Here is a 13,333-nt window from a genome sequence, read left to right on the forward strand (position 1 = left end):
AAAAAGGGTTTGAGAACCCCTGCTTTAGAGTGTGACTTTCTAGCTATGACTGACCCAAGTTTAGCCCTCCTTAACTGCATACTCAATTAGCAGCTGGGCTAAAAACATAATCATGTTCATTATATAATATTGCCTGACAATTCCATCAGCAACAGAACCATCTTACTATGTAATATTAACTCTGCCTTTTGCATGTTTGACAAAGTGAGCCAATTTTACTGTGAACCAGAAGATAATAGAAATCAGGTTGTCTAATCTTCAAAACTATGCAATCACACTACCCCCCCATAATATACTATAGAATCCCCCCCCCCCCCCGGTTCCTGTATAGTATAATGCTTAATGAACACAAAAATGGCTGTTTTGAGACCACATTGAACATAGCCATCTATATGCCAAATCCAAAATTCAAACTAACGACGCTTAGGCATTCCAAATTAATCACTCAAATAATCAAATGGACACAGTGTGGTTAACATAGGTAGTGGCTAACCATAACATTGTGCACAGCATTGTGAATGGTAGCAAAGCTGAACTGAATGCCATGTCCTTCGTTGGTATTGCATATAAATGTCAAGTAGGGCCGAATCATAGACAGTGTGGGATCTGCACCTGGATTCTCAGACTGTTTCAAGAATTCTCAAAACCCATCGAAGACTAATTGTAATATCTGTGGCAAACTAGCTCTCCAATTAGTTCCTTCCTACACAGGCCCTTGTGGTCAACCATTGTACAAATAAGCCGCTTAAAGCATGATCATCACAGTCTGCACATTTCCCCAAGAACTTGTATTACTGGCATGCTTTCCATAGTGATGGGAAGAGCTCTCAAACAAAGTTTGATAATCTTCATTTATATCCTAAGCAGCTAACAGCAGCATGAAGAAATGTCTCTGGCAAGACATATGTTTATATGTCGTTAAAGCATTGCTTAATGAACCAGATGCAAACAATGGGCACAACCCTCTCTTATAAAAAGCCCAGCTAAAATGATTTGACATGTCTTCTATGTCCAAACTGTCTACAGCCTTTCTAGGCTAAACTGCTTGACACTCATCTCTGCTTTGGCCATCTTACAACACAATTCTCCTTCATTCACTACAGTTTTTGGGAAGCAAATTTATGTCCCTGGAATAAATAATGGACTTCCAGAAATCTGATTCCTTGTCATAACTAAGGCCCTCTTCCCAGTTTTCTCCTCTTTGTGGAAACTTAAACAATTATCCACCTGAAAAATATTACTGGGTCTCTCTGTCAGTGATCCAGTAATTCTAGAACTTGTAGTACACAGATATTTTAAGAACACTCTGGAAAGTAACTTTCTAAATTACAAATCCTATTGGCACTAAATAAGTGTTAAAATAAGTGGAAGCAGTATGTTATAATTACCTGACACTAAAAAGTCAGCTATCATTGCACAAGAAGCAAAACTCTAACACTTTATTGTGCCAACCAATACTAGGCCCTCATCAAGTATGGGAAGAAACTGTTAACGGAGCTGAAGAAAAATTTCAGGCTTCTAGAACTTTGGCTTTGTATTTTTAGGCACCAGACTTACATAGAACTGAATAAATATTTTACTTTCCTAGACACCAGCAGCACATTCCTAGGTGCCTAGATAATATAAGTGGCTTGAGGCCGATTCATATAATACAGCTTTCATCCATGTGAGCCAAGCTGAACTTCCTTAGGTGTGCACTTTTATGGGCAAAATATACTGTGTGAACTGAGTGATAATTGTTATCAGGAACAATTTCTGTGATCAGGGAAGTACTTCTGCCCAGTCACTGCAATCACAGATATGGTCAGATCTTTAGTCAACTAGTGTATTCATTTATTTTTGAATTTCTACCACAGTTACAGACAAAGCAATCAAAGCAGCTTACAAAATTAAAACACCTGTAAGTCAAATAAAATCTAATGAGTTGGATCTTGAGAACCATGAGTGGAAGGAACTTTATTATGGAACAAACTTTCCCACTGCCTTCTTCCCCTATCCCTTGCAGCCCTGTGCCCCCCTCCCAAAGCCTCTCTAGAGGGATGGGGGGTTCTCATGAATGGTGTGGGACAAGGGGCTGCTCACGGAGGGGAGGATAGTTATTTATTTATATCAGCCTTCCCCAACTGGGTACCATCCAGATGTGTTGTACTGCAACTCCCATCATCCCCAGGCAACATGGCCACACCACCTTTCAATCCAAAAAAGGGCTTCAAGGTGGTTTGCAAAACAAAATACCATGGAAACAAACAATATCAGAATTAAAATAAAGCACTATTAAAACCTTCAGTCTCAAATTAAAAACCATTAAAAGCCAAGTTGAATAAAAATGTTTTCACTGCCTGCCTAAAAAGTTATCAAGTGTCATGACTGTGGTTAACAAACCATGATTTGTTAATGTGGCTGAGTTGCAAAACATAACAGCCCACGGTTCAACAACCCACGGTTCAATGACAACCCATGCTCAACACTGACTGTGGGTTGGCGTGTGGTGTGAACCCAGCCAGTGTGCTGCAGAATCTAATTAGGAGATGACCAAAGCATGTATCACTGGGCCAGGTCTGCCTTCTCCAGGAAAAGGTGCAGGTGGCACATCAGCCAAATGGGCAAAAGCACTCCGTAACTGCCATGTAAGCATTCAGGAGCAATGCTGGATCCAGGAACATACCCGAACTACAAACCTGATCCTTCAGAGGGAGTACCACCCTGTCCAGTACAGGCTGTCCTGCCCATTCTGGATTAGCTTGTCTATGATCTGTCTTGTCTGGATGGAGCTTCGACTTGTTAATTCACATCCAACCCATCACTGCATTCAGGTAACAGTTCAGAACTTCTATAGCCTCCTTTACATATGTTGAAAAGGAGACAGAGAGAGAGAACTGAGCATCATCTTCTAGGAAAAATATATAACACATCTCTAAGATTGGTCTCTGTACTAGAGGATTCCAAAGTAGCCAACATAACACCAATTTTTAAAAAGGAATCAGGGTGGGGGTGGGGATTCAGAAAATTCAGGCTCGTTAACGTCTATTCTGGGAAAATTGGTGGAAAGCATTATTAAAGGTAAAAATGCCAAGCATATTGAAGAACATGTCTTGCTGAAGAAGCATCAATATGGCTTCTGCAAAGAGAAGTCTTGCCTCATTAACTTTTTAGAGTTCTTTTGAGAGTGTTAACAAGCACGTGGGTAAGGGTGATCTGGCAGTACTTGGAGCTTTCATAAAGCTTTTGGCCAAGTCCCTCACCAAAAGCTCCTGAGTGAACTTAGTAGTCATGGGATAAGATGCTGGGTCTTCTTATACACAAGTGGTAAATGAACAGGAAGCAGAGCATAGAAATAAATGGACAGTTCTCACAATGAAGGGATGTAAGAAGTGAGGTCCCCCAAGGATCTGTATTGGGGGCAGTGCTTTTTAAACTTGTTCATTAATGATCTGGAGTTAAGGGTGAGTGAGTAGTGAGGTGGGCAAATTTATGGATTACATCAAATTATTCAGGTTGGTAAAAAAAAAAAAAAAAAGGAAGGGCTTGCAAAGAGCTCCAAAGAGATCTGTTCAAACTGAGGGAATGTGTAAGAAAATCACAGATATTGCAGAAGTGAATTTGATCCTTGGGCTGAAAGAGGTTCCCCACCCCTGCTGTAGAGAGAGCCATACAGAAAGAGTGTGTAAGCCATACCCTTCAGATTGTCACAGACTGAGCATCAGCCAGGAGCCAGGAGTGACACATGTGTTGGCATCTATGGGGTGGGGCTCACCAGCATGTTCTGAGAAGCCCCTTCATGAATTTGGTACCCACGCATACCAAACAACTGAAGAGGTCTCTTTTGGCGCCATCTAATAAGAACCAAACAGCCGTCCTTCATTGTTTTGGTACTTTGCATTCTTCCTTGGCAGCCAACTGCATGTAGGTTGAACCTACCAAATTTCTTGACAGGCAACACAGGCTCCCCTTCACTGTATTTCAGAATCAATCCATTTTTGTGTTGTTACCAGATCAAGAGGAAATTTCTGCTGCTTGAGACTAGAGAAGGCCCACTGCTCATTCAGAGGTGGTCTGCTGTTCATCTTGGAGTTGTTTTTTTATCTTCCCGATCTGAGTAGCCTTTTGCCACTTGCAAACCATTCACTTTAGGAGTCTTTACCAGTGTCTTGCTCTCAAACTAAGGGAAAGGACAACATTTGGGCTCTGACTCAGCTAAGCAGCTTGGTATTAACAACCTTGTGCTGCTAATTGGTATTATTTCTCATGAGCTGCACAATATTGTTTTCTTGTCAAAAGCTAAAAGCTCACAAGGGAGAAGTCTTGCTACTGTCTGCTTCTGTTAAGGATGATGTTCCAGTTTTTGTTATAAATGGCTTTTTAAAGCATGTGAATTCTGTCCTGGCCTACCCAGAATCGCTAGCAAAAGGTGGACAAGAGAGGCAATACATTCCCTCTCTTCTGCTACTCAACTCAAGATGAGCAGGATTATATTCTATCAGCAGCCCCATTCAAATGTATACAGTCAGGGCCAGAAATATTGGAACAGGGATAACTGTTTTGGCAGTTGGCCTCTGTACACGACACCAAGATGGGAGCAAAGTCAGGACTTTCAGCTGTAATTCAAGGGCTTTGACAAAAGTGGGGCACTAACCATTCAGGAAGGACAGCCAGTGGCATACACACACACCCATCGTTGGTGGCTCATAAGTAATGGAACGAATGGCTGACAAGCAGCTGCATGGCCAGGTGTGGTCTGTTTCCTGGGTACCCCATGGCCAATCAAGCAGATAAAAGGCCTGGAGGTGGTCTGACTATTACATTTGCATTTGGTAGCTGTTCACTGGAACTCCCAACATGAGGTCCAAAGAGGTGTCCACGTGAGTGAAGGAGGCCATCATTAGGCTGAGGAAACAAAATAAACCTATGAGAGAGATACCAAAAACAGTGGGAGTGGCCAATACAACAGTTTGGAACATCCTGAAAAAGAAGGAATTAACTGGCAAGCTCAGCAACAGCAAAAGGCCTGGAAGACCACGGAAGACAACTAAAGTGGATGACTGCAGAATTCTGCTCATGGTGAAGAGGAACCCTTTCACACATCTAGCCAGGTCAAGAACGCTCTTGCGGAGGTAGGCATGTCATTGTCAACATCTACAGTCAAGAGAAAGCTTTATGAATGTAAATACAGAGGCCTGACAACATGGTGCAAACCACTGGTAACGTTCAAGAACAGAAAGGCCAGATTAGCCTTTGCCAGCAAACGCCTAAAAAACCCTGCCCAGTTCTGGAATCAGATTGTTTGGACTGATGAAACCAAGATTAACTTGTACCAGAATGATGGGAAGAGAAAAGTATGGAGAAGGAAAGGAACAGGTCATGATCCAAAGCAGACCACATCATCTGTCAAACATGGTGGAGGCAGTGTTATGGCATGGGCATGTATGGCTGCCAACGGAACCAGGTCACTGGTTTATTGATGACCTGACTGCTGATAAAAACGTTTTAGCAGGATGAATTCTGAAGTGTATAGGGCTATACTTTCTGCTCAGATTCAGCTGAATGCTGCCAAACTCATAGGACGCCACTTCATATTGCAGGAAGGCAATGGCAAACCACCCCGCTATAGTCTGCCGTGAAAACGCCAGCGCAAGCGGTGTCCCTCTAGGGGTCAGTAATGACCCAGTGCTGGCACAGGAGGAACCTTCCCTTTCAATGTCCCAAAACATACAGCAAAAGCTACCCAAGACTTTCTGAAGGCAAAGAAGTGGGCTGTTCTTCAATGGCCAAGTCAGTCACCTGATCTCAGCCCAATAGAGCATGCTTTTCACTTACTGAAGACAAGACTGAAGGCAGAAAGACCCACAAACAAGCAGCAGCTGAAGGCAGCTGCAATAAAGGCCTGGCAAAGCATCTCAAGGGAGGAAACCTAGCGTTGGGTCATGTCCATGGGTTCCAGACTTCAGGCAGTCATTGACTGCAAAGGATGTTCATCCTGGTATTAAAGGCGACCCTTAAGTTTGAAATGATGTTGGTTTGTTCCATTACTTACGTGCCACCCACCATGGGTGTGTGTGTATGCCACTGGCTGTCCTTCCCAAATGGTTCGTCCCCCCTTTGGTCAAAGCCCTTGAATTAAAGCTGAAAGTCCTGACTTTGCTCCCATCTGGGTGTGTTTCCTTTCAACTTCAATGTGGTGGTGTGCAGAGGCCAACTGCCAAAACAGTTATCCTTGTTCCGATATCTCTGGCCCTGACTGTAAGTCTCCCCAAGAAGTGATGAACTGCTTTATGTATCAGTTATTAATACTGGCCCAAATATGGCTGGAAACCACTTTCATAATTTTAAAGTATAAAATTAAATGGAACACCATTCTTCTTACACCGCAGTCCTGTACATGTGGGAAGTAAGTTGCACTGTGTTCAATGGAATGTACTCTGAGAAACATGTGCATAGGATTGTAGCCTTAATGAAACAGAGTAACTTCGGGTGCAAACCTATGGATGTTTAGACAGAACAAAGGCCTACAACTCCCAGCATTCCCCAGCCAGCCATGCCAGCTGAGGCATACTGGGTTTGTAGTCCTTTTTTCTGTCTAAACATCCATAGGATTGCACCCTTAATCTCCAGCGTGTTTATTGTAACTAAGTTTGTACTTAGTCTGTGGCCCTAACTAAGGGTGTCGCTACACAACTGATTTACTGCACACTCACGATTGGTCACTCATGGAATTTTGGACCAATGGAATTTTGGACACCTTTACATGATGTCGTCAACTTCCAGGATGCCTCCTGCACATTTTCCCCTTTATTGCGCTTTCAAAAAGTTTGGAGATTAAAAGTTAATGGTGCCATATCGGCAGTGTGTAATACTGGCTTAGCACCATGAACTTTCTGAGGAAGTACTTTCCTCAATTCAAATCACGTGTCTCTCAGAGTAAAATGTCTCTCTGCAACGAAGGGAGACAGATCTGATCCCCTACCCCACCAAGTTCAGAATCAACGTCCTCTTTTGATTCAGAGTACCCCATTAAGTTCAGTGGGGCTTACTCCGAAGTAAATGTGCTGAGGGCTGCAGACTTACAGTGTGATCTTATGTCTACTCAGAAGTAAGTCCCTTTGACATCAATGGGGCTTACTCCCAAGTAGTTGAGCCTAGAGCTGTGAGGAAACAGTACAGCACAAGTTAAGCCAGGAAAGCAAGGTTCCCCCAAGCCCTGCTCCTTTGCACACATGCCAGGGAGGGAGGGAGGCGCTTCCTCTATTCAAACCACATGTTTGCTGTGTAAAGAAGCCCATCCTAATCCCAAAGAAAGCAAAAGCAGAAAGCCCCCCAAAGGATGTGTTGTTGTTGTTATTGTTGTTGCTTAATGTAGAGACACCCTAAATACAGCTGTCAAACATACCACAATGGCTGTGACTACAGTGAAACAGGATTTTTAATCTAATCTTCTTTGTCATGCAACAGTAGCTGTTCTAATTCTTACCATGCATTTGCGATCATCCAGTCCTGTTAAATCCTCCTCAAATTCTTTCCCTATATCAAAATCCATGATGTAGTTTTTAAAAGTGCTTAGTGTTCTAATGATCATGTGGTCTCCATCCTGAATAATCTCTTTGTCAGGTTTGAGCATATTGGCTATTTTCCTCAAAGCAATATTTACGTCTGGAAGAAAGACAGGGAGACCAAAGAAGAACAAGATTTCTGTGAAGGTATTAATACAAGATTTGGAAAAGCACTGAAGACTGTACAGTGGTAAGTATTTTTAATTTGAAGTTCAGTCTAAGTTCATAAGTGTTAACACCCATCCCTTCACATGAAAAGACTTTTAAATGTGTCACTATAGGTTATACCACTACAACGGCTTTCCAATGAAATATATAGTTCATGCTTTACTACTCTTGCCCCCCCCCATTACCTGATTGTAATGTAGACTGTAAGTTTCTTGAGGTTAAAGACCTAATTTTTTTTTGTCACAAAGCTGTATAAAGTGCCATATGCATTGCTAGTGCTATAATAATAAGTCCTCGATAACTATTTTTTACTATTCTAAAGTATTAGTGGTTGTATGGACTCTTCTTTCCTTCCCACATAAAGTATGTTCACTTCCTATTGTTTAGGTACTTTCCTTTAAAAGATTAGAAAAATATTTACACATAGCACTGTTAATAAAGAAGCTTCTTGCTAAAAATATTTTCATACAAAAGCAATATAAATTGAAATGGCGTGATACTTATGTGAATGAGTCTACAGAAAAATCAGAGTTATCTCAAGGCTAGAAGATACAAAGCTACGGTTGTGTGATAGGTGAAAAAATAAAACAAATCTTACCCAGTGCTTTCAAATACTCTTCAAAATTGTCACTGCTGAGCATCTTCCAGTAACCATTGAAATCTGCAGGCATTACTAGTGTTTGTTTCCTAGTCAAAAATCAAAGCCTTTGACTAGTGTGTTAATTCTGCAACATATAACTCAGTGTCTTTTGCTGAAGCAAGTTTGAACTCTGGTTTCTTTTATCTGTTCTTCCGACCATGCAGTTATGCTGGTCCCTTTAAGCCGATTAGTGTTTAAGTTTTACCTTAAATCCTCCCACAAGAGCTGAACCTTTTAGTTTGCTAATGACAGCAGGATGGCTTGATTTAAATGGAATAGATCACTGCCCTTCCCTACAGTAGGGCTGTAGCCACTGACTAGATGGATATCGATTTTACTTCTTCCCTTCCATAAGGCTAAGAAAATAGTCCTGATACATGGATAGGCTCTAAGTATTGCCTGCAGTGGGTGTACTAGGTGGATTTGTAAGGGTGGCTGCAGTGGCCAATTATAGTTGCCTGGAGCATTTGAGATCCTTGTTGACTTTCTCTTCCAACTCTGTAACCCACAGAGGACTATGGAAATTCTACCACTAAAAATGATCTGCATATTCTGTTCTGAATAGCTAAATTTGTCCTTCAAACCATGCCTATGAAGCAATCCAGCCACCCCTAACCTGGTGCCCTTGATGTGTTGAATTATAATTCCTAGCATGGCTGGCTGGGGATGCTGGCAGTTGTAGTCCAACACATTTGGAGAGCGCCAGGGTTTACTTCAGGCTTTGGGGAAGCCTGAAGTAAACCCTGAGTGATGGGCGTTTTCAGGAGAGATTAACTAGTTAGTTAATAGATGGCTGTAAAAGAAACAGCCGTTACTTTTCCAACCTTGTATTATTAGAGTAACACCCAATTCCACCCAATTAGAGTAACACCCAGCATCTCTAGCAGTTCTGCACATTTTTATTCATCAGCACACGCTTTCAGCTAAGAGAATGTGATGTCTTTTCAGACCAAGAAATCAGCCATACTTCACAGAAACCCATTAACTTCAGTGCAAGTAAGCAAGTGGGAAAAAAATACACGCTGTGTTGTACTGCATTATTCAGCAACAATACACTGTTGCTTGAAAGGAATCCCTTCAGACTCTAAAGTCTTCCCATCACTTAGAAATACAGCAGGAAAATTTCAAACAAACCTATTGCCAATAGTTTTCAATATAGAATGAGTTCAAGGTTAAATTAGGGAGCAATCCTATGTCCTCTAGACAGTGTCTGGGGGACATAGGATTTTTCGGTTTCCTGGCTCTGGGCTCCAAGACAGCGCTCCCAGCTCAGACCCAGGAACATGCTTACCTCTCCCTCCCCTTTCCCCTTGTAGCCAGTGCAGAAAGAACCATGCAGGCTGCCTCTTCACACTCAGAAAATGGAGTGTGGAGATGGGGAAAAGGGGTCTTCCCTGAGAGAGGGGAAGGGAGGAGACTGGAGTGGCAGTCCTATGATCTTTCCTAGGGCTGCCCAAACCTCCTTCCCTCCCCCTCCCCAAAACTTCTGTTAGATGGGCAAAATTGCCCATCTAGCTAAAATGCAGAGAGGCAGGTGTGAGGATACTCGTGCCTGCTTCTCTGCATAAGATGCTCGTAAGCCTCTGAGTTTGAGGCTTACAAGTACCCAGGGTGCAACCCATAGGATGGCGCCCTTAATTGAGTTAGCTAATCCAAGACATTAGCTGCTATGTTTCTGAACAGGCTATCTCCTCCTGCTGGGGTAAGGTGACACTTCTTTTATAGTTCAGATTCTAATACCTATTGGAGTTTGCCCAGCTCAAAATCATATTCTACTTATTTCAGATGCCTATTCCAAAAACTGAAAGCAACAACCCATCCCCAAGACAGTCTTATCTTGATTTGTAGAGTTCTGAAGTTCTGAAACTTTCAATTTATCAAACACATAAATGCTCTGTTGGGATAAAATCCCAATGCAATGCAACAACAAGCAAACAAAGTGGAAATTAAATTGAAGCTGGGTTTCATATTTTTCTGATGAAGAATATTCAGTATCCTATTAGAACTCTGTTGCTTGATATCTAGCTGCAGGAGGTTTCGAGGGCATACCAGTTCATTCTGATTCACCTGTCAAAACAGTTCGGAGCGGTACATGCAATATCGAACTTTTACACAGTAGCAAATGAATTTATACTAGGGTTGGCGGAGAATTTCTCCACGAATCTTCGGGAGGCCGAGCACCGACGCATTCGGCCCCCCGAAAGTGTTGGGGAAATTCTCCGCCGCCCCCCCGGGATGGGACTTACCTTCGGCGAATGTCCCTCTCGGCGGCGGGTCCCGGCGGCGGTTTGGCGGCGTTTCGTCGGGGGCGGCGGCCGGTCTCCCGACCGGCTGCCACCGCCGCCATTGCAAAAAAAAAAAGTAAAACACACACACACACCCGTGATAGGCTGCGTAACGATTTACGTAGCCTATCACGGCTAGATTTCCAAAGTCAGCCGTGATAGGCTATGTAAATCGTCACGTAGCCTATCACGGGTGACTTTGAAAAAAAAAAAGCGTACACAAATGGCGGCTCCCATGGGGTGCCACCATTTGCGTTCCTTATTTTGGCATGTCTAGTCTACATAAAGATTTACGTAGACTACAGCAAAAATAAGGGAACGCTATTTGCGTTGCCCTTATTTTCGCCGTAGTCTATGTAAATCTTTACTTAGACTAGACGTGCCAAAATAAGGAACGCAAATGGTGGTCCCCATGGGAGCCGCCATTTGTGTACGCTTTTTTTTTTCAAAGTCAGCTGTGATAGGCTACGTGACGATTTACATAGCCTATCACGGCTGACTTTGGAAATCTAGCCGTTGATAGGCTACGTAAATCGTTACGCAGCCTATCACGGGTGTGTGTGTGTGTTTTACTTTTTTTTTTGCGGCCGGGTAGACAGGGCGCTCCTACCCAGACTGAATTTTGCCGGCGAGTGATGGGGCGCCTCCCCCTTGGCCTGAATTTCGGCCAGGTGATGCGGGGCGCCTCCCTCCCTTGCCTGAACTTCGGGGGGAGAACCGAAACACCTCCCCCCCACCGCAAAGCAAGCTTTGAGAACAGGTAAGAGACTTTCGTCCATCCCTAATTTATACCAGTGGAAACTGGATATGTCTGTACATTGCCCTTCAAAGTATAGTATCATATGTTAATGGCTTCTGTTAAATGAGCACGATATGATATAATAGGGTAACTATCTTTCATAATCTGGCGGGAGTTGGGGGCAGCAGGATGGTAGTCTGCAACAAATGGAATGCAATTTTCTTTCAAAGGATTAGCCTTTGCTTCATAAAGACAGGTATCCCTAGTTCTTCTTCGTGGTCTCTGTGCATCACACATATGGGCTCTGCACCTGCGTGGAGACTCATTCGGGAAACTTCCAAGCTGCATAGATTTTTGGCGTGGACCCCTCCCCCACCATCTCTGGCATATATAGCGTGGGTTCCTGCCTTCCCTTCAGTTCCTTTTCGACCGCCTTAGTGTTACTTCGTGGGGAACTTCTTTTGACATTCTGTCACGCTGTATTTCTATCTTATCTAAACCTCATTTCCTCCATCTTATTTTTCTTCTTTATCTTCAAAATAAGAGAGAGAGAGAGAGATTGTCGGTGGTGTTGGGGGGCATCGTTTGCCTCAGCGGCAATGCATTTTTTCTTCCTCAGCCTAAGGCCCCAAAGCCTCCGTTTAGAAGGTGCACGGCCTGTGGTAGTAAGGTGCCCCCTTCGGACAACCACTCCTTATGTCTCCTTTGTTTGAGGGAATCCCACAAAGTTGAAACTTGCCACCACTGCCAACTGCTATCAAAACAGGCTCTCAAGAACAGGTCTGATTGACTAAAAGTGATCCTGTGGCAATAGGCCCTTCAGGCAGTCAACGTGCCTAAGGCACAAACACCCAGGGACCAGCCCTCTGCGGCCCCTTCTACAAGTACAGAAGTGGTCATTGCGACCCAATCTCCCCCCCCCGCCCACCACTGAGCCGGTGCGAGTAGACCCATCTACTCCGGGAAGGAGCTTGGCCATTTCAGCGGCAAAAAAGTCCTCAAAACGGGCAAAATGCCCTAAACCAATGGCGGATGCACAGGAAAAGAAGAGGAAAAAGAAATCCTCCCACCTCCTCCTCCTTTCCTGGATTCTCCTATTCGTGTTGTGCCCACCACACACACAACTACTCTGGAACAGGGGGTCTCGGAGGGTGAGTTGAGGGATACACCAACCCAACCACCCCGTCCAACTCAGACAGCCATGGGGCAGAGATCCAAGTCTCCAACACATAACAAGTCGTTATGACATCCAGTCACCTCGGTATTGACCTGTGCTTTCCTCTTGACAGCCTTCTCAACAGCGATCTCCAGATCGATACCGTTGGGATCATTGGACAGGACAATACAACTGTGATCACTCACATTCTCCATCCCAAGATTGGGACCGTTTTTCAGCCTCATCGCCTCCCCCTCACTGACAGCGTTCGGATGTGGATTGGAGACTCCGTAGGGACCGCAATCTCTTCCTCGATCACTCCCACTACCTAGGAGCTACTTCGCCATCGCATGCTCCTTTTCAGTCTGGACAATGCTCCGGCTTTGACACCCAGGACGTTTTCTGCCCTCCTCCTCTGGTACCGAGGCGCTTGACGTTCCTAGTGATACACCAAACCAGTTGGGTCCATCAAGCCCCGCTGCCTCCTGTTCCACTTCATGCTTCCGCTGTGGTTCAATGACCTACTCAATCGCAGGAATCTGGGGAGGACTGCCAGTCTGACTCCTCCTCATATTCCTCGGTTTCTCCATCTCTCTCATAACCGGATGATGTCGTCGGGACATGAGATAGAGCGTCACCTTCTGAAGACATGGGCCACTTCTCTGAACAAGTGCTGAGGATGGCACAATCATTGGGCGTCAAGGTCCAACAACCTCCCCAACAGATTCACGACCTGGTATTCGATGCTGTTGCAATGGACCAGTCCACACCAGTGGCCATTCCTTTTCTTCCAGCCCCGCT

At 44.0% G+C, this 13,333-nt stretch overlaps 2 protein-coding genes across 2 annotated transcripts in view; one reads left to right on the top strand and one right to left on the bottom strand.

Moving 5' to 3' along the window:
* MRI1 (methylthioribose-1-phosphate isomerase 1) overlaps positions 1-7,690 on the top strand; it is a 157,746-nt gene extending 150,056 nt beyond the window's left edge. The window contains exon 7 of the mRNA XM_084847080.1: positions 7,603-7,690. Within this exon, the coding sequence (XP_084703206.1) occupies positions 7,603-7,608 (6 nt within the window). The 3' untranslated portion in view covers positions 7,609-7,690. The remainder of the gene's footprint in view (positions 1-7,602) is intronic.
* The window catches only part of RBP1 (retinol binding protein 1), a 50,969-nt gene extending 42,577 nt beyond the window's left edge, over positions 1-8,392 (bottom strand). The window contains exons 1-2 of the mRNA XM_084847085.1: positions 8,311-8,392; positions 7,466-7,644 (exon numbers count right to left, since the gene is read on the bottom strand). Coding sequence (XP_084703211.1) covers positions 7,466-7,644; positions 8,311-8,383 — 252 coding nt within the window. The 5' untranslated portion in view covers positions 8,384-8,392. The remainder of the gene's footprint in view (positions 1-7,465; positions 7,645-8,310) is intronic.
* Between the last annotated feature and the right edge of the window lie 4,941 nt (positions 8,393-13,333).

Source organism: Heloderma suspectum, chromosome 3, assembly GCF_057233095.1.
Source record: "Heloderma suspectum isolate Gila_16-S chromosome 3, 16-S_ref, whole genome shotgun sequence".
NCBI classification, from domain to species: domain Eukaryota; kingdom Metazoa; phylum Chordata; class Lepidosauria; order Squamata; family Helodermatidae; genus Heloderma; species Heloderma suspectum.